The following is a 26,038-nucleotide window of genomic DNA, read 5'->3' as shown; positions in this document are numbered from 1 at the left end:
AACCTGTAAAATTAAATACAGAGGGATAGTAACACAAAATATGGAAAGGTGTTAATGGGGTTAAAGTGTTTTGAGGTTAGCATCCTTGGAGAAATAGCAAAAAGTAATAATTTTTATAAGACTGTGACAAGTTTAGAATGCATGTTGTTATTTCCAAGGTAACCACTAAAAGAGCTGCAAAATGCATTACAAGCTAATAAGGAGTAAAAATGGAATAATTTTCTTTCTGTCCAATATGTCTCAAATAATTTAAACACTTTCAATAGCAAATTATTCAAGACTCTCAATTTGTAAAACAGTTGAGTTCCTATTAGTGTTGGTATAACCAAATGGCTCCTACCACGTAATCTAATTTTTTGGGGTATTTGATTTTGATTTTTTAAAAATATTCCAGATTTTAAAATATGTTATTTATTTATTTGAGAGAGAGAGCAGGAGCAGGGCAGAGGAAAAGGGAGAAGCAGACACCCCATTGAGTAGGGAGCCCAATGTGGGGCTTGATCCCAGGACCCCGGGATCATGACCTGAGCCAAAGGCAGACCAATTAACCAATTGAACCACCCACGCGCCCCGCAGAGTTGTTTTTATAAAGAGCAAATTCATAGGCTCAGACAAAAAGCACACAGAAAATTTTACTAAATATTTTATTTGAACATTTAAAGCTTAACTTTGTAGCCACTTTTATGCATTACCACAGAAATCTAACAAACTCCCATTGGAACTTATTTGCCAGTAGAAAGGATGAAACCAGAATGTTCAAGACATTTTAAAATTTTGAAAAAGAATCATGCATCCCACTGATCGCCATGCGTGCCTCCCAAATGCTGCTCTTCCATAATCCCAGTCCTTGGTACTTCTTTCAATGCTGGGATTGTTGATTACTCTAATCCCGTATTTCCCTCCTCTTTTCTCTTGATCCCTCACCTATATATGTCCACAAAGGACTTAACGCAATGGGAAGTTCAAGGTAGTTTTGTAGGAACTTTTTGGCTTGTAGTCCATTGGCTTCTTAATGTCCCCAAAGAGTCATGCACTCTGGTTCCAGGCAAAGCCTACAGAAGTCAAATGTGGCTGCCCCTCTGTCATTCTGTGAAATTCCACCATCCAAGCTGGAGTCGGGTTGGGCTGATTCCAGGTAAGTCAATTACAGAAGCTGGGACTTGCTTGCCAGCAGCAAACTTAGCTTAGTTTGGTAGTAAATAAAACGAGTCACTCACATAAACTGAAAATTGAGCGTGTAAATGAAGCAGTGGCGATGGAAAGGAATCCTTGGAGACATCAGTGTTTCCTTGGTTTGAACTTCAGGGCCACACTGTTGATGCAAAACCTCTGACCATTAGGCCCGGGTCCATCAGGAAACACGTGGCCAAGATGGGCTTCACACTGCAAAGGAGAGAAGCCTCTGTCATTTCTCCACTGAGACAAAGCTCTTTACGTGAAATTAGACAGGGGAACCCCATATGGCCACCCCACTCTGGTGTTTGACGTCTGGGTGGGGAAAAAGTCCATCACATCAGAATGCACGTAAGAAATGAAAGAATGCAGGGGCGCCTGGGTGGCGAGCGCCTGACTCCTGGTTTTGGCTTAGGTCATGATCTTATGGGTAATGAGATTGAGCCGCAGTTGGGAACCACGCTCAGTGGGGGGGTCTGCTTGAAATTCTCTCCCTCTGCCCCTCCCCCCAGCTCCCACAGTCATGAGGGCATGTTCTTGCTCTCTCAAGTAAGTAAATAAGTCTTTAAAAAAAAAAAGAAAGAATGGAGAGCACAGTAGCGGTAAACAGCCATCAGTGAGAATGTGAGCAAGTTATTTAACTTAGGCCTTGATTTACTAACCTATAAAATGGGGACAAATAATTATACCTACTTAATAAAGCTGTTGTGATGATTAATTGATACAATGCATGTAGGGCATTAATACAATTCCTAGGTAAGTACTTGATAATGTTGCAGCCACTGTAGTATATGGTTTTTTGCTGATGATAAGACGAGGCTATGTTTATCTGCTTGCCTCTGGTGTTCTAAAAAACTAAAAAAGTGAGCACCCAAGGATACAAAAATGAACCTGTCGCCTGGATTTAAGGCACCGTCTCCTACCAGACCCGCAGAAGGAATCCTGTGCCGCTATCACCTGCAGTGTCCCTCTGACTGCTGGTGACACGCTGCAGAGTGGGAAGGAGGCGGAGAGGTGCCCAGCACCCTGGGCCATCCTGCTGCCTGTCCACGTTCAAAACAATGTGCNTGTTAGGGGGATGCCTTGAGGATTTACGGAGATGCTCTCAGGGCACAAGGTTAGTGCTTGTGAACGTGAACGGTGATAATTAGTCCAGAAGCCGGGGCATCTGAGCCAGTCCCTGCCGTGCAAGTCCCACAGGAACTAACGACGCTGAGGTGGGAGAGGGCCAGAGGCGCCGACCACAGGAGTGGGAGGGCAACAAACGAAGCCACTCGCCANAATGAACCTGTCGCCTGGATTTAAGGCACCGTCTCCTACCAGACCCGCAGAAGGAATCCTGTGCCGCTATCACCTGCAGTGTCCCTCTGACTGCTGGTGACACGCTGCAGAGTGGGAAGGAGGCGGAGAGGTGCCCAGCACCCTGGGCCATCCTGCTGCCTGTCCACGTTCAAAACAATGTGCTGGGCGACTCCTTCTTTCAGACCCTCACTCTGGCCTGTCTCTGGAAGGCTCGAACCAGGAAAGGCTATTTCAGAGTGGCTCAGGAAGGTTCTTTCTCTTCCGAGCCCAGAATCATGGGAGGGAGGGATCAGAGGCAGCAAGTGTAGAAACCCCCCGTGTTGCAGTGACAAAAGTACTCCCATGTTTTCACACCACAAACGCTCTCTGTGGCACCTGGGCCGGGGCAGCATCGGGGAAAACCAAACAGACAAAACAACACAAAACACCCCACCTGCTTGCAGACAACCTCGGTGCGAGTTAATCCTAACGAGGTGTCCACACGTCTCAGAATGCCCGTGTCCCTTTCATCGGAGCCGGATGTCCCGTGCGCCTCCGAAAACGCAGGCCATCCAGTGCCGGAGCAGTACTTCTTCTCGGAACTGTGGAAGACATTCCGCACCCGGCAGCTGCTGAGACGTTATTAACATACAAAGAGCATTTTATGCCCCAACTCATTTTTCTACCAAGCAGGGTCTGGTCCCCTCTCTCCTCTGCCAGATCTCAAGGCCAGTTACAGGAGCAATCCGTTCCATGGGAACTTCACCCACTGCACTTTCACGGTTTACACGTCTCATCACCGTCAAAGGATCTCTTGTTCCTTTGATGCTGAAGGCTTCTCTCTCCATGTCTGACAGGGACCGAAAAACACTAGGGGCTTTGTGACCTGTGATGCATATCAGGAAACTCAGATCAAATCCAAGGGCTCTAAATGCAGTAAAGGGGGAAACGGAAATGAGACAGTCGTGGTCATAGGAGGACATGAGGGTCTGGGCCCAGCAGCGTGAGGCCTGATGAAACGCCCACTGTCTGCAGCGGGACCTTCGGGTTACCTGCCTGCCTGCAGGGATTCCAAAGCCACTCTGCCATTTCTTAGCTGGGTGACGCCGGGCAGCTCCGTACCCGCTCCAGGCCTCATCGGTAGCACACGGATGAAAGCACCTATGTTAGGGGGATGCCTTGAGGATTTACGGAGATGCTCTCAGGGCACAAGGTTAGTGCTTGTGAACGTGCACGGTGATAATCAGTCCAGAAGCCGGGGCATCTGAGCCAGTCCCTGCCGTGCAAGTCCCACAGGAACTAATGACGCTGAGGTGGGAGAGGGCCAGAGGCGCCGACCACAGGAGTGGGAGGGCAACAAACGAAGCCACTCGCCACAGACCCGCTCTCCAAGTGCTTTGAAGGGCAGCTCCCTTAAGTGGCACTAGGAAAAGAGTGAAAGTTTTGTCATGGCAGGGACGCGGCTCTCCCTCTCTCTCTCTAAGGAAGGGAGAGAGAAATGCATTGTAAACTCTGCAAAAACAAAAACCAACCCCAAAAAACAAAAACCCCCAAAAAGCTGAGCAAAGAGAAGGCAAAGTGGCAAATAATCAAACCCCTAGACTACGAACACAGAAGCTCAGTTTAGACCACAAACCCCAGCAGAAAGTCTAGTGTAACACAGTCATTCTCAAACATTTTCATCTCGAGACTGCTTTATACTAAAAAATTATTGAGGATCTCTTTTCTTTACNCACGGTGATAATCAGTCCAGAAGCCGGGGCATCTGAGCCAGTCCCTGCCGTGCAAGTCCCACAGGAACTAATGACGCTGAGGTGGGAGAGGGCCAGAGGCGCCGACCACAGGAGTGGGAGGGCAACAAACGAAGCCACTCGCCACAGACCCGCTCTCCAAGTGCTTTGAAGGGCAGCTCCCTTAAGTGGCACTAGGAAAAGAGTGAAAGTTTTGTCATGGCAGGGACGCGGCTCTCCCTCTCTCTCTCTAAGGAAGGGAGAGAGAAATGCATTGTAAACTCTGCAAAAACAAAAACCAACCCCAAAAAACAAAAACCCCCAAAAAGCTGAGCAAAGAGAAGGCAAAGTGGCAAATAATCAAACCCCTAGACTACGAACACAGAAGCTCAGTTTAGACCACAAACCCCAGCAGAAAGTCTAGTGTAACGCAGTCATTCTCAAACATTTTCATCTCGAGACTGCTTTATACTAAAAAATTATTGAGGATCTCTTTTCTTTACATGAATTATGTATATCAATGCTTAATAAATTAGAAATTATAACAGAATTTAAAAACATTTCTAAATTATTTTTTAAAATTATAAATTTATTACCTGGTAACATAAATAACCTATTCTTCTGATGATAATTATATTTTCCAAAATGAAACAGACATTTAGCGAGAAGAACTGCATTGTTTTACAATTCTGCAAATCCCTTTCATGTGTAGCTTAAACAAGGAAAGACCACTGACTCTTCATATGTGCTTCTGCGTTCGATCTGCTGCACTATTATTTTGGTTGAAGTACTGGAAGAGGAAGTGGCCTCATGGGCATGTAGTTAGAAAAGAGAGGGCCTTGCAGATCCCCTAAAAAGGTCCCAGGAAATCCGGGGGTCCTCAGACCAGGATTTTAGAACTTTGAGGAGTAAGGGCCTTGAGCTCTGAAAGGTTTGGGCATGAATCCAGGCTCTGATACATCTGTGTGACCTTGGCAAGTTATTTAATCTTTTAAAGCCTCAGTGACCTAATGGATAGAACAGTAATGGCCTTATTACCTCACAAGGTTGCTGAGAGGATTACCTGACATACTTTCCAGGTAGACTGTATTAGCATGGTGTCAGACATACATAATACGTAAGTCAGTAGCTACGTTTTTTTAAAAATCATTACTGTGAATGACAGATATCCATGAAATTTGAGCAGCCGTGGGTCCAATTGTTTTTGCAACCCTTTTTGAAAGGGTTCAAAACTATTCTTCTGAGCCACCCTGGCCCAGGGGAAAACATTTTAAGTATTTTTTAATCACAGCCTTTCCACTCTTAACGTAACATGTAACTAGTGATCATTAAAGGCATTTTGATGGAGAATTATGAATATAATAAATTTTTTAATGAACAAATCTAAGACTAATAAAAAGTCATTTAAAATGTTTATGGGAAGCAATAAATCTTTACTGATGCAATATACAGAATCTGGAGATTTCACCAGGTAATATGAGAGGCCCATCATACATAATTTAGGAGTGGAAATCTAACATTAAGGCCAGTTTGAAGTTCCAATGTACATATTTAAATGATTAGCAGACTATAAGGTTCTCCCTTGGAAAACTAAAGCCATACTGGATCATCTCTTTTCATATACACTTGGAGGTGTGTTTTTGTTTTGTTTTGTTTTGTTTTTGTTATGTGTTTGCATGTTTGTTATATGGTTATTTGCTTTGGTTTTTCTTCATTTCTGGAAATTCCACAGCCCCCAAACAACAGCAGAGGCACCTGGTGAGAACTGACAACTCTAGCATCAGTGAAGAATTTCCATTCATTTGGAGGAATGGAACACATAAAAGGCTTTTCACCAATGTTACTTAGCTCCTTATACCATGTAGGACATCCAGATGTACGTAAGAAGGCAAGTCACATCAGGCTCTCAGACTCCCTCTATCCTAAGGAGATGTAGGAGCATGAAGNCTCAGAATGCCCGTGTCCCTTTCATCGGAGCCGGATGTCCCGTGCGCCTCCGAAAACGCAGGCCATCCAGTGCCGGAGCAGTACTTCTTCTCGGAACTGTGGAAGACATTCCGCACCCGGCAGCTGCTGAGACGTTATTAACATACAAAGAGCATTTTATGCCCCAACTCATTTTTCTACCAAGCAGGGTCTGGTCCCCTCTCTCCTCTGCCAGATCTCAAGGCCAGTTACAGGAGCAATCCGTTCCATGGGAACTTCACCCACTGCACTTTCACGGTTTACACGTCTCATCACCGTCAAAGGATCTCTTGTTCCTTTGATGCTGAAGGCTTCTCTCTCCATGTCTGACAGGGACCGAAAAACACTAGGGGCTTTGTGACCTGTGATGCATATCAGGAAACTCAGATCAAATCCAAGGGCTCTAAATGCAGTAAAGGGGGAAACGGAAATGAGACAGTCGTGGTCATAGGAGGACATGAGGGTCTGGGCCCAGCAGCGTGAGGCCTGATGAAACGCCCACTGTCTGCAGCGGGACCTTCGGGTTACCTGCCTGCCTGCAGGGATTCCAAAGCCACTCTGCCATTTCTTAGCTGGGTGACGCCGGGCAGCTCCGTACCCGCTCCAGGCCTCATCGGTAGCACACGGATGAAAGCACCTATGTTAGGGGGATGCCTTGAGGATTTACGGAGATGCTCTCAGGGCACAAGGTTAGTGCTTGTGAACGTGAACGGTGATAATTAGTCCAGAAGCCGGGGCATCTGAGCCAGTCCCTGCCGTGCAAGTCCCACAGGAACTAACGACGCTGAGGTGGGAGAGGGCCAGAGGCGCCGACCACAGGAGTGGGAGGGCAACAAACGAAGCCACTCGCCACAGACCAGCTCTCCAAGTGCTTTGAAGGGCAGCTCCCTTAAGTGGCCCTAGGAAAAGAGTGAAAGTTTTGTAATGGCAGGGACGCGGCTCTCCCTCTCTCTCTCTAAGGAAGGGAGAGAGAAATGCATTGTAAACTCTGCAAAAACAAAAACCAACCCCAAAAAACAAAAACCCCCAAAAAGCTGAGCAAAGAGAAGGCAAAGTGGCAAATAATCAAACCCCTAGACTACGAACACAGAAGCTCAGTTTAGACCACAAACCCCAGCAGAAAGTCTAGTGTAACACAGTCATTCTCAAACATTTTCATCTCGAGACTGCTTTATACTAAAAAATTATTGAGGATCTCTTTTCTTTACATGAATTATGTATATCAATGCTTAATAAATTAGAAATTATAACAGAATTTAAAAACATTTCTATGTTATTTTTAAAAATTATAAATTTATTACCTAGTAACATAAATAACCTATTCTTCTGATGATAATTATATTTTCCGAAACGAAACAGACATTTAGCGAGAAGAGCTGCATTGTTTTACAATTCTGCAAATCCCTTTCATGTGTAGCTTAAACAAGGAAAGACCACTGACTCTTCATATGTGCTTCTGCGTTCGATCTGCTGCACTATTATTTTGGTTGAAGTACTGGAAGAGGAAGTGGCCTCATGGGGCATGTAGTTAGAAAAGAGAGGGCCTTGCAGATCCCCTAAAAAGGTCCCAGGAACTCCGGGGGTCCTCAGACCAGGATTTTAGAACTTTGAGGAGTAAGGGCCTTGAGCTCTGAAAGGTTTGGGCATGAATCCAGGCTCTGATACATCTGTGTGACCTTGGCAAGTTATTTAATCTTTTAAAGCCTCAGTGACCTAATGGATAGAACAGTAATGGCCTTATTACCTCACAAGGTTGCTGAGAGGATTACCTGACATACTTTCCAGGTAGACTGTATTAGCATGGTGTCAGACATACATAATACGTAAGTCAGTAGCTACGTTTTTTTAAAAATCATTACTGTGAATGACAGATATCCATGAAATTTGAGCAGCCGTGGGTCCAATTGTTTTTGCAACCCTTTTTGAAAGGGTTCAAAACTATTCTTCTGAGCCACCCTGGCCCAGGGGAAAACATTTTAAGTATTTTTTAATCACAGCCTTTCCACTCTTAACGTAACATGTAACTAGTGATCATTAAAGGCATTTTGATGGAGAATTATGAATATAATAAATTTTTTAATGAACAAATCTAAGACTAATAAAAAGTCATTTAAAATGTTTATGGGAAACAATAAATCTTTACTGATGCAATATACAGAATCTGGAGATTTCACCAGGTAATATGAGAGGCCCATCATACATAATTTAGGAGTGGAAATCTAACATTAAGGCCAGTTTGAAGTTCCAATGTACATATTTAAATGATTAGCAGACTATAAGGTTCTCCCTTGGAAAACTAAAGCCATACTGGATCATCTCTTTTCATATACACTTGGAGGTGTGTTTTTGTTTTGTTTTGTTTTGTTTTTGTTATGTGTTTGCATGTTTGTTATATGGTTATTTGCTTTGGTTTTTCTTCATTTCTGGAAATTCCACAGCCCCCAAACAACAGCAGAGGCACCTGGTGAGAACTGACAACTCTAGCATCTTAGAAGAATTTCCATTCATTTGGAGGAATGGAACACATAAAAGGCTTTTCACCAATGTTACTTAGCTCCTTATACCATGTAGGACATCCAGATGTACGTAAGAAGGCAAGTCACATCAGGCTCTCAGACTCCCTCTATCCTAAGGAGATGTAGGAGCATGAAGTATGTGGCCCGACAGTGGCTTTTAATAAACACTTCCAGAATTGGTATACAGGGGGGAAGGAGAAGAAAGGGGAACACGGGAAGCAGGAGCAAAGTCACATGATTCCAAGGTGAATAAAGCCACAGTCTGGAGTCCCCAGGGGAGCGATAACATCCTGAGAGCGTTCCTGACCCGGGAACCTTGGATCGGCTTTGGAGAGGAGGCGCGTCTCCCGGAGCACACGCCACGGTGGTCGTGCGTGACGGCAGTGGTGCAGGCAGCAGGCAGCCCAGTTGCCCGGAGGCAGCCGTCCCACGTCTAGCTGACTCTTTCTCGGCTGACCACCTTTCTCCTCATTTTGACTCTACCTATACAAGCATTTGAAGGCATGTTTATTTTTCCTGCACCCCTGCTCACTATTATTAAGGCTGGAGACTGGGGACAGAGAGAGGGGGGAAAATGAGAGGCAAAACAAGAATATAATCCTCAGACTCTCCCCTTGAATGGGACGCATGCTCAGGAATATCATCTCCACTTACAGATTCCCATTAACTACCACGTAGTCGCAAGAATTCCTCATTATCAAAGATGTATCCATAGAGATAGCCTGAAGAAGGAGCTGGCTCTAAGCAGAATTGCTGCTCACATGTACTGAGCGCTCGGCATGTGCCAGGCGTGACGCAGGGGCCCTCGTGTGTGTTACTTCCTAACTCAGCTGATCCCCTCAACAGCTTCTGAAGTCAGTGCCACTATCCTGCTACGACGTTACAGGTGAGGAAATCAAGGCATGGACTGGTTAAGACACTTGCCCGAGGCCACACAGCAATGGAGCCAGGATGTACACCGAAGCACCCTAGCCACTCTGCTATACCATCTCTCCTACAAACAAATACATCTGTAAGAAGAGTGTATTCTGGAACATAAAAGATTCTTATAAATATATTCTTATTTCTCCCAGTCTCAGTTATAGCAGCAGCAGCAGTAAAATGGAACAGAAACTTACTCCAAAGTCCTTAAGAAAGTAGAAACTTTCCAATTAAAACTAAATGATTAGAAAAGAAACAAATAAGGTTGGTGAACTGGCAGCTCAGTGTACTGGCCTTTGGTAAACGGGCTTTTGGAGAATCGGCTGGCTTTCCTGTTAGTCTTGGCTGCTTTGCTATCTCAGTGACCTGTGGTTGGTCACTCAACTTCCCTAATTTGGACAAGCATTGTGCTAATAGAGTAGCCACTGGTCACATGTGCGCTTTTAGGTTTAAATTGGTTAAAATGAAATAAAATTAAAAATTCCTCTTCAAGCAACATTTTGAGTGCTCGAGAGCCACACGAGGCTACCATATCGGACAGAGCAGACACTGACCATTTCCGTGATCGTAGAAATTTCTACTGGACAGAGCTTTGTGCTCTGGTCTCAGGTCCCTCCCTGCTCCAACATTCTGTGAGTCCATGACTGGCCGCTGTGGTGAGGGGATGGTGGGCACTGGGTAGGAAAAGGTCTCAACTTTGCTAGTGCCGAAACCGGAATACCAATGAAGTAAAAAAATGAAGAATGCCAAGTAGAAGAATGCTCTTCCAAGGACCATTTCTCATCTCTTGTCTTCACAGTCCAGAGACAGAGAACATCTATCTGGTTACCACGGTGTACCAAGGCGGTCCTTTATACCTTTTTTGACTAAAAGCAGGTTGGCCATCTCAAGGTCCTGTTTCTCCAACTTAACAGAACCGAAGGTCAAGGAATAACTGATGTCTCAGAAATATGCGTCCCATGTTTTACTTTGTTAAGATTAACCTCCTTCTTTTAGTTCTCCCCAGGCCATCCCGGGCCAACTGCTATGTTAGACGTCTCCTCACCAGCCACTGACACAGTGAATGAATCTGAGCAAAGACCTGCCCTTCCGTAAGCATGAAAGGAAATCAATCCTAATTGTTCCTCATCCTTGCAGGCGGGGTCTGGCTTTCCAAATTCACCCACATTAGCAGCCAGCAGCCCAAGAAAGCCCAGTCTGCTGCAAGCCCAGAGGATGTAACGGAGCACCGCCTAATGGAAGATTCACAGAGCTGGCTTGATTTATATTTTATTCTAAACCAATTTAGAGTTGATGCAGAAGAAAGGAAAACATCTTTGAAGTTCTGAAAACAGGACTTCAAAGATGTTTTCCTTTCTTCTTCATCGAATCTACTTTTTTAAGACTGTTTCCTGCATGTCTAAACAAAAAAGCCTTTGTTGAGAGATTTCAGATCCTGATTGACTTAAAAGAGGCTTTGAAATCAAGGGACAATTAAATTTACTTTTAGCTATATAGAAGAGGGCATGGCATTCACTACTGTCAAGCACTGTGGGGAATCTATCCTCATAAAATTCTACATTTCCCAAATTAAATTATAAACCCATTTTCCCTGGGAGAGATATAGTTTTAATCACATGGCTGAGCAAATACTATTATGGTTTAGATTTCTTTAAATACTTTCCCAGGAAAATATTCTAATAGCATTATCTTAAGGTGCCTACGAAGTTTTATTTGTTTGCTATTTCTCGGGGATACAGGAAGAAGAATATAGGCTAAGAAGTCTCGTTAACTGCTCTAAATGCTGGAAATAATCAAGACGGGCAAGTATTTTTAGAAACAGCTTTCCTTATAGCAGCCATGGCAAATGAGGAGGGCAATTAAAAACAACACGGGCATGTATTTGTCCCAGGCTTCAAATGAGACAGAGCTGTAAGAAATCTGGAGGGCTGTTGTCCTTCAGTACCTCTCTCGATCCTTACCTGAAGAGCGGGCTGTCACAGCACACGCAGTGATACATTCCTGAGTCCTTGTTGTTCAGATAGGCCCCACTGAAAGGCTGAAAGTGAATCAGATATATCAGCTGTAGGCTTCTCATAACACCAGCAGGAGATGATACAGCAGATTTAAACCCCAGATTCAGTCCCCAAATAAAGGAACTTTTATACTAATTTGACAAAGTGAAAATATCACTGGGGAGGAAATTATAACCCGCCCAATGAAGCCAGCCTTGCAGGCTTATCACAACCCAGCCTTCATTGTGCCAAATATTCAAATTATGACATTAATAATGCTTTGTATTTATATAGCACCTTTCATCCAAGAACATCAAAGTCTGTGAAAAAGTGAGAGAACAGTCCCCTGGATTGTGTAAGATTTCAGTCTTCATCTCAAAAGAGTTAATACAATAGGAATCCAGTCCATGATCTAAAAACTCTGAAATCTCCAATTAAAGATAGTATATAAATACATAAAAAGCATAGCTCTGTGGGCTCGTGGTTGTGCCTTTAACATGCCTCACATGGTCCTTAGGACATGGCATGCTTAATAAATGTTTAAATAATGAGTTAGATTATCCCCGCACCGAAGTTACTACTTTGATGAAATGACTTCATTAACTGTGGCTTAAAGAGTTTGTAGGTTTTCAAAGGAAGAAGAACACAGGAGACTTGAGGAACGAGCCTGCCAAGTCAGTACTTTTCACAATGCTATTGTGAAAACTGGATTTCATTGTTAAAAAAAAAGAAACAAAGACCTTCTTGCCTAATTCCTTTTGTTAAAGTAAATTAAAAGGACACACACACACAAAAAAAACCAACAAAGCTCTCACACAAGCAACCACGAAAGATCCATAACCAGGCTCTGGTGGCCAGCACTGTCCCGTTCTACAGGATGAAAGAGAAGCCAATGGCCAGAACGGGTCACCAAGTCACAGAGCTGACATAGGAAATAAGCTGGACTCTTCTGCCCTTTCTAGATTTCCCAACTCAACAGTTTCACAGGTCAAACATTCACATTCCTGGTGGTAGTATTAACAGCACATTTTCAGTGAGCCGCATCATGGACAATTTCAGAATAACCCACTGAGCCTACCATCTGGGCACACTTGGATGTTTTCCCTCTTTAAAGACTCTAAACTGAGCTGCAGAAACCTGAACAGGTAAGCTGGTCTTTTTATGGCCCGTCCCCCTGGATGCTGGCCCCCAACCTTGGCACAAACCAGCATCTGGCATAAAGTTTCACACCCCTCCCAGCTGGGCTGGCGAGACACCCGTGCCAAAAGGCTCCCTGTCCTGAAGCTGATCTGGAAAGCCTACACCATAGGATCCAGTCTGACGAAAGTCAAAATAGAATATTGTCATTGCAGGGGGACAGGTGAGCAGAGGAAGTAACAGGCAACAGGTATCACGGTAAAAAAAATAAATAAATACAAAGGAGTTCTTAGCTGAGGCATTTTCTGAAGTGACACCTATCCACTACCTCCTAGACTGGTTTCCTCATGTCTCCCTCCTCCTACCTCAAGTCTATAGAAGTCCTATCATTTATTTAGAGCCAAACTCGAGTTCTATCTCAGTTGTTCGTTCTCATATTCACTCGAAAACCTGGTGTGTACCCAGTGCTGGTCTGGGTGCTAAGGTTACAGAGATGGAGGAAAAGCCAGGAACTGAACTAGCCAGCACCTTGATCTTGGACTTTCCAGCCTCCAGAACTGTGAGAAATAAACGTCCACTGTTGAAGCCCCTGAGTCTGTGGTATTCTGCCACCGTGGCCCAAAGGCAGTCTGTCTGGACCAAGGGGACTTCTCCCTCCTTTGATCTGGTTACTACAACATACCTGTTAGAAACAGACGGCACACTCAAAGGGGTGATTTGCACATAATTTCACACAGAATGATTTACAAAGGTGGAGACAGGGCCAATGGAAACCAACAAGGGAGGGTGAAGACACCCCACCCCTACTAGGCCCGTGGGACAAAGGAAGGGGCAGTGACCAGAGCCTGTCGGTGAGGGCAGCCTGCGGGAGCTACAGCTTGCACCAGAGGACCCTGGACCCCGATTTCTCTGTCGCGTCCTCTGACCTTTTTTTTTTTTTTTAAAGATTTTATTTAAGAGACAGAGATAGTGACAGACAGCACGAGTGGGGAGGAGAGGGAGAAGCAGGCTGCCTGCTGAGCAGGGAGCCCAATGAGGGACTCGATCCCAGGACCCTGGGATCCTGACCTGAGCCGAAGGCAGACGCTTAACTGACTGAGCCACCCAGGCACCCCTCGTGTCCTCTGACCTTTCTAGCATCATCCACTGGCCAAACTTGAGCACCGGTCAGAAGGGAAGGGAGTAATGTTATTCTTCCCAGAGCTCAGAGCAGAGTGAAGCAGGCGGAGAGCAGATCTGCAGGGCGCACGGAGGAAGGCCTGCAGGAAACCCGCTTCTACTGAGAGCTGCCTTGCAGCTGGTACGCTCTCAGCTCTGTGCTGCTGCACAACTTCGCTGTGGCTCGTAGAGTGCATGTTTTTACTGCTGCCCGAGCAAAACACGTGCAACAGAATTCTTAAGTTTGAGTTAGCAAACAGAAATCTGAGATGTGTTCCTTCCCTTGCCTTAGCCAGGCTTCCAGTGGGTTCTGCAATATTCTGAAAAGTTACACGTGGAAATGGATCAACTGAAAGGGATTTATAACAGTACTTAAAATAATGGATGATGCTCGTTTTGTAAAATGGCCAAATGCAGAGTATACTGCGCCATCTGTTTGCGAATCCCACAGATTTATTCCCCTCGACATCTGTCAGCTCATTTCCAGGCGCTGTCTATGTACCAAACCCCGCCTGGCTGTGTCCCTGAGAAAGGGCTGGCTTAAATATTCCATATACACCCAACTGCGCACCGAGCATCACACGCGGCCCCCCAGCCATCGGCAATAATGACTGTGTCTCCTTCCCCAGGAAGGATTGTTAAAAAATACCAGTACTTTACGAGACTCTATTGGGATCTGCTGGCCTAACGACTTTACCATCGGAGAAGCTGAGGGTGCCCCATGATGATAAGGCCACGTCAACATGGGCAACGGTCTGACCTTTGCAGGGACGGCTAAAGAAAAGATACAAATACTCTACAACTCTGCAAAACAACTGTGCTCCACTCCGTGGGGTCTGCTTCACAAACGAAAACGTCTAATAACCACGACCAACAGCTCTAGTCCAATGGCTATATTTGGGTCTAAGACACGACTTGTGAAGAAACGCTGTGCTGGGAAAATGGAACTACAATGAGGAACCACTGAGGACAATTCCTTCCAGAAATGAATGGAAGCTGCGCTTGATGAATGCCGTTTAAATACTGTTTGTGCCTCCCAGCCTGCACTCATTGAGTATTCACAAAAATCTACTCTCCCAGTGCAGACTCCAGCCAGGCACCCTGTTAGGGGCCAGGGCTGTCCCAACAGTGGTAAATGCTTTGGAGGGCAAGTGCTGGAAAAAGCCAACCCGGCTTGGGACTGAGAAAAGGCTCCCCTGAGCACGTGGGATTGGGGCTGAGGACTAAGAGGTAGGTCTGAATGAACAGGGCGAGAAGAGGTGAGAGAAGAAGGATGCAGGGCTCAAGGGCCTCAGGGTGAAGGGAGCCCAGGGTGTCTGAGAGCTGAGAGATGGCAGTGTGGTCCAAGTGTGGAGATGATGTGGACAGGGGCAGAAGACAGGGAGCAGAGCCTGCAGGGCCATTTGTAAACTTATCTCTTTACCTTGGAAGTAGACGGAAGCCACTGAGGGACTGTTAGCACTGGAGGGATGCGGTTGGATTTGGCAGCCATTTTTTTTTTTGGAAGATTTTATTTATTTGACACAGAAAGAGAGAGAGAGAGAGAGAAAGAGTGAGAGCACACAAGGCACAAGCAGGAGGAGCGCGAGAAGGAGAGGCAGGCTCCCTGATGAGCAGGACCCCAGGATCATGACCTGAGACAGAGATAAACACTTAACCGCTTAACTGCTTAACCAACTGAGCCGCCCAGGCGCCCCTCTTTGGCAGCCTTACAGAGAACGGCCGCCAGAACAGCCGGAGGTGCCACACGCCGTCCACCAAGCAAGAGGCGGGGCTGTGGGGGGGGTGGGGGTGTGGGGNCCCCATCCGATCACAAAATGAGCCTCCGCGCGGCTTACCGGTTCGGTGCCTTTTTCTCTCGTGACATAGAATTGCTCTGGAGTCAGCTGCTTTTGCCATTCGCTCTTGGTGAGAGACGGCTCATGCTTTGTGAGAGACCCTGGGGTGTTCAAGAGGGATTTTTAAGAATTAAAACAGAAAGGCACAATGACGTTTTTCTTTAGCTTTTCTCCTTTAGCTTTTCTGCTGCATGACCACCCAGCAGAACAAGGCCGTCCGTTCCTTCTCCCGCATCTTCCCTCTTCACAGGGACCAGAAAGCTCCAGTACAAAATGCTTCAACTGACTCATTAGTTTAACAAGAAAGGAGCAGCAACAGACAGCCAGCTTTCCAGTCCCGCGGGGGCACAGCAGCGCAAGAAGCAGCTGAAATACGAAATAATGCCGAATAAATTCCCCTCTGGTACCCGGGGGTAGAAACTGATCCTTCTATTACTGTGTTCGGAGGAGTATTTCCTGTCAGGATACAGCCGGGAGTGGCTGAGTGATTGCAGAGGAAGGAACCTTGAGCTAGCGGGTTATTAAACCCTTCACCTTGGCTGGTTTATAAAAATCTCTCTGATTTTGTTTGTCAACGGAGGTCTTTATTAAAAAATCTTTTTGTGTGGAAAAAAGGAGAGACTCCTCTAGTCGATGCCCCTAAAAGGAAACGGAGACCTACCAGAATCTACTCTTATGCCTCAGTCTTACTACTTTGGCCCACTGGGTACATAGAGCAATGAGGACAATACTCTCTTTAGCCAAAGGGGAGTAGGAAGCCTGACGTTTATAATCAATGTTGCAATCATCCAACACTAAGAATTGGAGAGGATTTTATAATCTGTCCACCTCGACTTACAAATGAGAAAATAGAGGCCCAGAAGCGTAGTAACCTGACCACAGCAACAAAGATGAGGTCAGACATCTTTGTGGTGTCCCCACCAAATATGAAACATGTCTGAAAATCATATTTGAAATTCATTTTTGGTTGCCAAAAGAAGGCCCTAATTATCTTTCAGGTAAGAAAAAAACGTCTCTCTTCGTTGCTAGCTCGTAATACTATACAATATGGTATGTTCGGTATTATATATTGTTGATTGCTTATGATTGTTTACATTTTATTAAAAGGTTTTTAATCTGTTAACTATATTAAAAGTTGTCCTTTCTTAAATGCTTTTTACAAGGCTATGGGGATTTCTTGTTTATTCTAGAAATACATCTCTGAAATTGCCTATGAAAATATAGCTCAGGTACACACAATTTTTCTAGAACACATTTCTTGGGGAGCAAAGCAAAATGTATTTATGTGACAATTATTACTGCTCTGTGGCTTTCAGAGTTACCAGGCAGAATGCCAAGTAATAAATGGACAAGGAATGATAAACCTTTTATTTTTTTTAAAGATTTTACTTATTTATTTGACAGAGAGATAGAGTCAGAGAACACAACCGGGGTGGGAGGGGGCCAGGGAACCGCAAGAGGGAGAGGGAGAAGGAGGCTCTCCGCTGAGCAGGAAGCCTGATGCGGGACTCGATCCCAGGACTCTGGGATCATGACCTGAGCTAAAGGCAGATTTTTAACTGACTGACCCACCCAGGTGCCCAGAATGATAAACCTTTAAAAAAATCTTTATAATCACTAAAATAATAACTGATTCAATCAAGAATCATCAGGGGATTCTAAAACCCCGGGGGGGAGACTGCTGAAGAATGGAAGAGTCACATTTTCAAAATATTATTAATTACAAAGGAAGAAAATGTACCTTTACAACAGAAAAATGTATGAGTCACCACCTTAACCAAGTAAGCCAAGTTAGCATCACCAAGAGTGGGGCAAGCCAACATCACGCGCCTCTGGGTATGACGCACTGAAGACACATAACCGCCCCCCCCAACTGCACACATTCTCAGAGAGCCCACTGAGGACTTCTCGGTAAAACCTAGAACACGTCATCCTTCTCTCTCACTTCTCCATAGTACTGACACCTGATTTCTTCTGTGGCAGCTTTGATTTAGCTTGGCTTCCATGGCAACCAATACTCTTGCTTCTCCTGTTAACTGCCTTCCACTTCTAGCTGTCCCTGGAATACTGGTGTTCTTTAGATGAATCCACCCGTCCTAGGCTCGCTTCTATCAGCACACCACACCTGCCCCCTGGGTGATTTCATCCAACGAGTAGCTTACAGAACCATCCGCATGATGAGACTCCCAAATCTAGTTTAGCCTCCATCCTAGATCTCTGCTGAGTTCCAGATCCATATATAGCTACACCCAGATATCTCCACGAGGATGTCCCATTTCAAACACCATACACGGAAGGACTTCATGTAGCTCCCCTGCCCCAACCCAAATCTGCCCCTCCTCTCCTGTGTTTTAGCTCATTGACCCATGCTTCAAACCAGAATGCCAGGCCATCATGCACGACTCTTCCCTTTTCTGTGCACCAAGCCCTGTTGGTTCTAATTCCTAACTCTAGGATTTGCTCATTCTCACTCCTCTGCCACTACCGTGGCTCAGGGCACCATTATCTCCAGTAGAGATGATTTCAAGTCTCCTAATTTGTATGCCCTCCCCTATTTGCACCACTTCTTTTTTCTCACTGCCCCAAACTGTTCAATGTTGTCACACTGAAATGAGAAAATATGCCATGTATAGGAGAAGAGCATGTAGGCAAGACAAAAAACTAGTTGGTTGTGCCTGGCATGTTTGATGAATAGCAAGAAGGCCAGGGGGAATGGGTGGAGTGAGCAGGAAAGTTAGAAATGGAGAGCAGAAAGCTAATGGGGAGGGGGGCAGATCAATGAGGGTCTTGAAGCTCCCCTAAGGATGATGGCTTTTATTCTGAGTGAGTGTGGACATCATTGGATGTAAACAGAGGCATGACACGACCTAGCATATTTAAAAGGATTACTGGCTGATATACTAAAAGAAATTGAAGCAGGCCAAAGGCTGCAGCAGGGCACCCGGGACAGAGGGCACTTGAACAACCTGGCTGAGAGATGGAACAGTCCTGGGTCGGGGTGGCAGCAGCAGGCCAGCTTAGAGGGGTCACACACGAGACGTATTCTGATGGCAGAGCTGGAAGGTCTGCTGACAGAGCGGATGTGAAGTACGAGAAAGAACACGGTCAAGGGGCACTGCTCCAAGTCTCTCGGTCTGAGCAGAAGCTGGGGAAGCCTACAGGAGAAACAGGTCTGGAGGCTTAATAAAAATTCAGTCTTTTCAAAATTCAATATTCAAATGGAGATGTCAAGTAGGCAGCTGGATATGTAGATTTAGAAACTGGGGAGAAGTCCAAGGTAGAAATGTAAATTTGGGGGGCGCCTGGGTGGCACAGCGGTTAAGCGTCTGCCTTCAGCTCAGGGCGTGATCCCGGCGTTATGGGATCGAGCCACATCAGGCTCCTCCGCTATGAGACTGCTTTCTTCCTCCCCCACTCCCCCTGCTCGTGTTCCCTCTCTCTTGCTGGCTGTCTCTATCTCTGTCAAGTAAATAAATAAAATCTTTAAAAAAAAAAAAAAAAGAAACGTAAATTTGGGACTCCTCGGTGTTACACTGTTATTTAAAGCCATGAGCCTGGAAGATCCCCAAGTCAGTGACTGTCGAGACGACAGAGAGGCCCAAGGCCTGGAGCACTCCAAGATACACAGGTTGTGGAGACGGGGACAAGTGACAAAGAGGTAGGAAGGAAACTGCAAGAATGTGGTGTCCTAGACAGGGATGACTAATAATTAACCATTAGGTTTAGCAATGTGGGGGTCAGCGGTGCCCTGAAAAAGCAGTTTAGTTGAAGGAGTGGGTGTGTGTGTGAATCTGACTGGAAGAGATTTGATACAAAGAATAGGAGGAAGGAAAGGGAGACAGTGCAAACAGGTAAGTCCTTTCAGGAGTTCTGGAGGTAGCTAGAAGGGGAAGTGAGGTCGAGGCATTCCTTGGGATGAGAAAGATCACAGTATTCTAGTATGCTGTTGGGAATGATCCAGTGAAGAGGCTAAATTGATGATTTAGGAGAAAGGGGAGAGCTGTGGAGTGCTGTTCTTGACCTTGACCTTGAGTAGATGAACTATGGGAGACCAGTTGTGAAAATTTTACTGACTGTATAAGCTTTAGATTACTAGTCAAGGTAACAATAGCAGAGTTTTGCAAAGCAATCCCAGCTCCACCACCAACTGAGTGGCGGAAACACTGTGAAATCTTTTCAGGCTGGGTTAGCAGGGAAAGGTGTTTCTGTTGTTTTAAGAGCAAGTAAGTGGGAGGGCACCTGGGTGGCTGAGTCAGTCAGACTCTTGATCTCAGCTCAGGTCTCGATCTCAGGGTCATGAGTTCAAGCCCTGCATTGGGCTCCACGGCAAGCAGGATTAGAACTGGTTTTAATGGATGTGAACTATGTGTTGAACTATAAGGAAAGTGGAACGCATTCCATTTTAGGCAGTTTAAAAGACTGAGAGATGTGTGTATTTCATAAACCTTCAACAAAGGGCAAGATTCAAAATTCGGTCAGTGCCAATGTGTCAGCATGACCTAAGCGGGATTGGTCACACAAGGGCCACCTCAAACAGTGAAAAAAAGGAAGGCAAGAGCAAGAGCAGGATTTGCTAGTAGGATTTGATTCCTCCTCCCAGAATCTAAGCTGGTCTTGAGGGCAATGTGTGTAACCCGAACCCTGCCTATCACTGACCTCTGTTAAGGAAAGGAGTAACAGAGCACCGTGATAAAACACTTTCTTTACCCTTCAAGTACCTGTCCTGCCATGTCGCTCCACCTACGTTCTTGGCTTTGGCAAAGATCGTGCATTATTTCTATGGATTTCTAAGAGGAAAACTGACTTTTGGTACTAAGATTGGGAATTATAATCTGGAAAGCCGCTATTATCTTCCCTTCTCCTTTTGGGTAGGAAGTGGAATGGATTAGAGGAAAAAAACCTGGATTGTCTCCTGGAAGCGTTGCCCTTAGTGTCTTTCCACATGCAACACAATACAGCAGCTGACACCAGAAAGTGGGACTTCAAGAAGGGCTAAAATTCAGTGGGACTCCTACACTTCAGCTTTGAACCTAAAGTCTGAGTCCCAGATGAGACCCCAGCTCCCTCTCCAATCATTCTGTATTTTACTATACCTATTACAGTGACTACTTGTTTTCAGATACTCCCCTTCTCCCTCTTCTTTTTTTTTTTAGCTTAAAATTTAAAAATAATATTTGTTAGATGGAAGAATTACTCCTTCATCTAAATCAGAAAGTACATTTTTCATGACTCCACTAATCTTATCACTATGTACCTTTTACACTATGTGCATGAAAGGTTTCATAGGTGGGTAACAACGTTCAGACTAGTTGCTCTTCGAGCACCAATTATGCAAAATTTAACTGAAAATCTGCCAGCCTGGAAGACTCTGTCAAGAGAAGACGAACTCTGCCTTGATACCAAACTGCCCGGGGTCAGCTAGGTGCTCTCAGGTCAGCACATATGTGGTCTGGGTCACTTAGAGAGGTTTCTGTAACCACGGTGTTATGGGCTGAACTGTGTCCTCCCAAAATTCATATGTTGAAGTCCTAATCCTCAGTACCACAGAATGCAATGTATTTGGTGATACGGCCTTTAAAGAGATAAGTAAGGCCAAACGAGGTCATATGGGCGGGCCGTAATCTATATGGCTGTATTTTGGAGATGGGGCCTTTAAAGAGGTGATTATGTTAAAATGAGGCCATAAGGATGGGACCAATCTGACCAGTATCCTTATATGAAGAGGAAGAAACTCTAGGGATGCATGAGCACAGAGAAATGGCCATCTGCAAACCAGAGAGACCGAAGGAGAAACCAACCCTGCTGACACTTTGATCTTGAACTTCCAGCCTCCAGAATGATGACGAAATAAAATTGTGTTTCAACCTTCCAGCCTGTGGTATTTTGTTGTGGCTGTTCCAGCCAACTAATATACTATGCTTTAGGAAACAACTACATTCTGAATGAATGTTGCATTAGGAGTAAATTCTGCACAGTTTTACCAAACAGCAATTTAGGTGCCTGTACATACGACACACAACAAGTGAGAATTTAGGAATGAGTAAGGTCACTTGGCCACCAGTGGCCAGAGATGATTCCACACTGGTCTTCATGTCCTTTTGTGTGTGACTGAGGTGTTTTCTGTCCTCAAGCCACATCATCTGCACCTTGAGTTGGTCCTTTTGGGGCCGCATGTCTTCCAGATTCCCTCTGCATTTTCTTGCTATCTTCACCACCAGAAGACTTGGTTGCTCTCGCTGTTGTACTAGCTAGCTACACAGCTTTTCTTTGAACTATGCTTTGATAAACTCAGATTCCTTTGGGTTCCTTTCTCTGTGCTGTGGGTTGCACAGGCTGTCTTTCTTCTTGGTCATGTGTTTCCTGGGGAGGGCTTACATCTTCTCATCTTTAAAGAACACCCTCCTCTTGGTCCTATGGTCACCTACTGGTTACCTCCTTCTGGTTTTGTTAACCTTTTGGCCGTAGCTGCTATACTGCCAAGTGTCACATACAAACAAGCCTTGTTTCAATAAATACTTGTTGAGACTAAGGGAATCTATTATGAACAGGTATAGAAAGAACCCCTCAGCCCACTCTAATTTGCAGACTAGTCTCCCTTCCCACCCCAGTGACTAGACTGGTTCAAGCAATGCTCAAGATGGTTTCCTAGCAGGGTATTTCTAGAATGTTTTCCTGAAACAACAGTCTTCTCCAGGATACTTCTTACTTTCCTCTTTCAGTTTGCTCTTGTCAGTCTCGACGACAAAATCATAGGGGTGGTGCCTCTTGCATATCAGAAATCTCAGTGCTGTGGAACTGTCCTCCATCACTATCAACGTCTTCTCGTTTCTCTCTCAACCTTCCTAAGTCTATAACATAGGTTAAATGTAGCTACACTTTTGTCCTTTCCATTTATTTATGTAATTATAATTATCATTTATTGTGTGCTTACTAAATGCCAATCATTATGATGAAGCATTTTACTTTTTTTTCATTTATTCTGTACAACCCTACTATTATCGTTATCCTTATTCTACAGAAGAAAAAAACAGGTTTAAGCTTACCAAGTTCAGGACGTGCCCAAAGACAGCCAGTAAGTGGCACTGTCAACACCAAAGCCCTTAGCCACCAAACTATTACCTGTCTATAATTTTTAATGGGTGCTTGTAACAGTTTGCTGAATTGAACTTTTCTGGTTTATTTAAGCATTACTTAACTGAAGGACATTTCGGTTATAGCTAGTTTCTGGTTCTAAGAGTAGTGCTGTTAGAAACATTTTTTTTACACATAGCTTCTTCTTTTGAATTATTTCCTTGGAATAAATTCTCAGGAGGGGGTGTTTGATAAGTTACACAGCTCCTGTTATGTATTGGAGACTGGCCAAATTTTAAATGCTGAAGAACTTTAGATCCTAAGGCAATTCATTAGGGCTATTTCTGACAACACTAGCATAAACATAAAGGACACATTTCCATTGAAACCACTATCCTATCAAGGGGGATGAGGAGAGCTCCAGCCCACATAATATTTCCATCGCCTGTGGTTCTCAGAAAACCAATGCTTGGCACACAGTAGGTATGCAACGAATATCATCAGATTGGCTAAGACACCGAGGGGTGCTGAGGGCCATGACTGGAAGTCATGTTGGATCAGCCACTACTCCATACTGCCTGTGATTTTATTTACTTAAAACTACATTTTGAAAACTTCAGGGGATTAAAAGAATTCCAAGTGATTGGATACGTTTTCAGAGGAAACAGGTATCTTTACATTTCTTCAATGGACACATAAGACAATCGGATTCAGAGATGGGACAGCTGGGCAGTTGCCCATGAAGCCAAAACACAGGGAGCGCTAAATTACCCTGAAATATACCTGAAATACAGGGCAATTGACACAGGTCTCCACGGGTGACTCCATACTAAAAGGCGAAAAAGGCAAATGTGCCCCAATCTAACAGAGGAGCCAAACTCATTTCGAAGAAACACACACGCGCACACACACGCTTTTCTCTGGTCTGTCTCTCAGCCATTGACGAACAAAGATTATCAGTCTAAAAGGGAACGAGTTATTAGCCCACACATCTCCCTGGGGCCGGGGCACACACACATAGAAACAGCAGGGCAGGAAGCAAATCCACAGGAATCCAAAGTCTGAACTGTTTGCTTCCCACCTGGGAAAGGAAGCACAAGAATTTAAGAGGGGGACAGTGTAACAGACCACAGGCCATTACAGGAGGGAGCGCAGAGTGCCGGGTCGCTGACCCAACCAACCACCGCGTTTGTTCGCCTGGAGTCCGGGGATAAGCACCAGGGGCTCCTGAGCCCGACATTTTACGTAGGGTTGGGGGAGGAAATCGGTGACAACCGCCCACACCCCTCTAAATGTACAACCCACCGTCCTGGACCGCAAGGAGGGGCGGACACGGGCGCACCCAAGAAATTTCTCGAGAAGGAAGCGCCAGGTGCAGAACCAGCGCTCAGGACCCCTAGTCCAGGCAGGTGAAGTGAAACCGAAACCCAGGAGGCGGCGGCGGGGCCTGCGCGGCCCGCGTCCTACCTGCGTCCCCGAGACCGGCCCCTGCGCCGCCACTGCCCGCTCTGCCCCCTACAGCCCGCAGAGGAATCTCTCGGAAGGGCAGACCCCATAGCACCCCAAGCAGGCGCGCCATGACGCCGCGCACGGGGCCCGGCAGAGTGGACGCATGCCTCCTCGCGCGCCCCGCCTCCCTCCTCGCGCGCCCCGCCTCCCTCCTCGCGCGCCCCGCCTCCCTCCTCGCGCGCCCCGCCTCCCTCCTCGCGCCCCGCCTCCCTCCTCGCGCGCCCCGCCTCCCTCCTCGCGCGCCCCGCCTCCCTCCTCGCGCGCCCCGCCTCCCTCCTCGCGCGCCCCGCCTCCCTCCTCGCGCGCCCCGCCTCCCTCCTCGCGCGCCCCGCCTCCCTCCTCGCGCGCCCCGCCTCCCTCCTCGCGCGCCCCGCCTCCCTCCTCGCGCGCCCCGCCTCCCTCCTCGCGCGCCCCGCCTCCCTCCTCGCGCGCCCCGCCTCCCTCCTCGCGCGCCCCGCCTCCCTCCTCGCGCGCCCCGCCTCCCTCCTCGCGCGCCCCGCCTCCCTCCTCGCGCGCCCCGCCTCCCTCCTCGCGCGCCCCGCCTCCCTCCTCGCGCGCCCCGCCTCCCTCCTCGCGCGCCCCGCCTCCCTCCTCGCGCGCCCCGCCTCCCTCCTCGCGCGCCCCGCCTCCCTCCTCGCGCGCCCCGCCTCCCTCCTCGCGCGCCCCGCCTCCCTCCTCGCGCGCCCCGCCTCCCTCCTCGCGCGCCCCGCCTACCCCGGCCTCTCCTCCACCCCCCATCCCCCCCACCCCCGCTTCTCTCCTCCGGTGGCTTCTCCCGGCTTCTCCGACCCCCGCGTCCACCCTTCCAAGTCCTGCCACTAACCAGCTCTTCCCCTCTGCGGTACCTCCTCCTACCCCTCTCGGGCTCCTACCCCTACCGGCCTCCCCTTGGCCTCCCTAGCTCCCTTTCCCGTGCCCACCTACTTGCTCCAGCATGCCCACCGCCTCCCCATGGTTCTCCCCGCCGCCCTCCCTTCCCTCCACTGCCGTTCCCCACTCCACTTCCCACCCCCCCAGCCCAAACACTGATTTGTTTTACTGTGTTTGCATTTGCTAGAATTGTATATATTATGGACTGTAGATTGTTTTGCATTTTCTTGAGTTGCATATAAATGCAATCCCTGTTCCTGCCGAGTAGTATTCCATTTATGGATATACCACAATGTATTTATCTAGTCATCTATTGATAGACATGTAGATTATTTCCAATTTTTCCTTATTAGAAATAAAGCTGCTAGGAACCTTCCTGTACAAATCTTTGTATGCATATGTGCTTCCTTTTCTTTTGGGTAAATAATATTATCAAAGATGTCACAGCACTTCAATGTTAAGTGATCAACCTCGTTTTGGATGATCCCAGTGATGTAATTTTTCCAGTGTTTTTCATGCTATGTCATAAGGTTGTATTGTAGAATTCATATTAAAATAATATAATTACTTTAAACATGCTGTGTGCTTGGGATCCAAGTGGCAGAGATCATTCACCTGGGCCATGCATTTTGTTTGAAGGTGCCTGCAAGATCACCTGGCCATCTACCTTATTTTGTTCATGGGGACAATGGGGCCAGTGTACCTAGTGGTTTGTCAACATCACACGACCAGCCAGTATGTAGGAGTCAGGAACAGAAATGTGGCTTCTGGAAGTCAGGGCAACACTATATTTTTCGGAGATGATCGGAAGTGTCACCAAGCAGAAGACAAGAAGAGAAATCAGAAGGATGTTCGTGAGATTTTCTTGAAATAGA

General features: G+C 46.3%; 1 protein-coding gene across 4 annotated transcripts; it reads right to left on the bottom strand.

Moving 5' to 3' along the window:
* Positions 1–630: 630 nt before the first annotated feature.
* MSRB2 (methionine sulfoxide reductase B2) lies at positions 631–24,428 on the bottom strand. 4 transcript variants are annotated; one of them, XM_034644055.1, is made up of 6 exons: positions 24,252–24,428; positions 15,714–15,814; positions 11,548–11,624; positions 6,150–6,257; positions 2,909–2,978; positions 631–1,383 (listed from the first exon to the last, which is right to left on the bottom strand). In XM_034644055.1, exons 1-6 carry the CDS (start codon positions 24,361–24,363, stop codon positions 1,279–1,281), a joined length of 573 nt encoding a protein of 190 aa, XP_034499946.1. In that variant the 5' UTR covers positions 24,364–24,428; the 3' UTR covers positions 631–1,278. The 4 variants fall into 4 exon arrangements, with proteins under 4 accessions (XP_034499946.1, XP_034499947.1, XP_034499948.1 ...); XM_034644056.1 differs by having other exon boundaries at positions 6,150–6,254; XM_034644057.1 differs by having other exon boundaries at positions 6,150–6,227.
* Positions 24,429–26,038: the final 1,610 nt, after the last annotated feature.

The sequence above is a fragment of the Ailuropoda melanoleuca genome, chromosome 15 (assembly GCF_002007445.2).
Source record: "Ailuropoda melanoleuca isolate Jingjing chromosome 15, ASM200744v2, whole genome shotgun sequence".
In the NCBI taxonomy this organism is placed as follows: domain Eukaryota; kingdom Metazoa; phylum Chordata; class Mammalia; order Carnivora; family Ursidae; genus Ailuropoda; species Ailuropoda melanoleuca.
Note: the sequence above shows the minus strand (reverse complement) of the source record. Positions and strands in the feature narration are given on the sequence as shown.

What these genes read in the sequence shown, in the direction of transcription:
- MSRB2 (XM_034644055.1), bottom strand. Translation starts at nt 24,363, where the DNA reads ATGGCGCGCCTGCTTGGGGTGCTATGGGGTCTGCCCTTCCGAGAGATT. An exon ending in GGCCGGTCTCGGGGACGCAG is followed by an intron (nt 15,815 to 24,251) that starts GTAGGACGCGGG and finishes TGAACACCCCAG; the next exon opens with GGTCTCTCACAAAGCATGAG. An exon ending in CCGAGGTTGTCTGCAAGCAG is followed by an intron (nt 1,384 to 2,908) that starts GTGGGGTGTTTT and finishes TCTCCTTTGCAG; the next exon opens with TGTGAAGCCCATCTTGGCCA.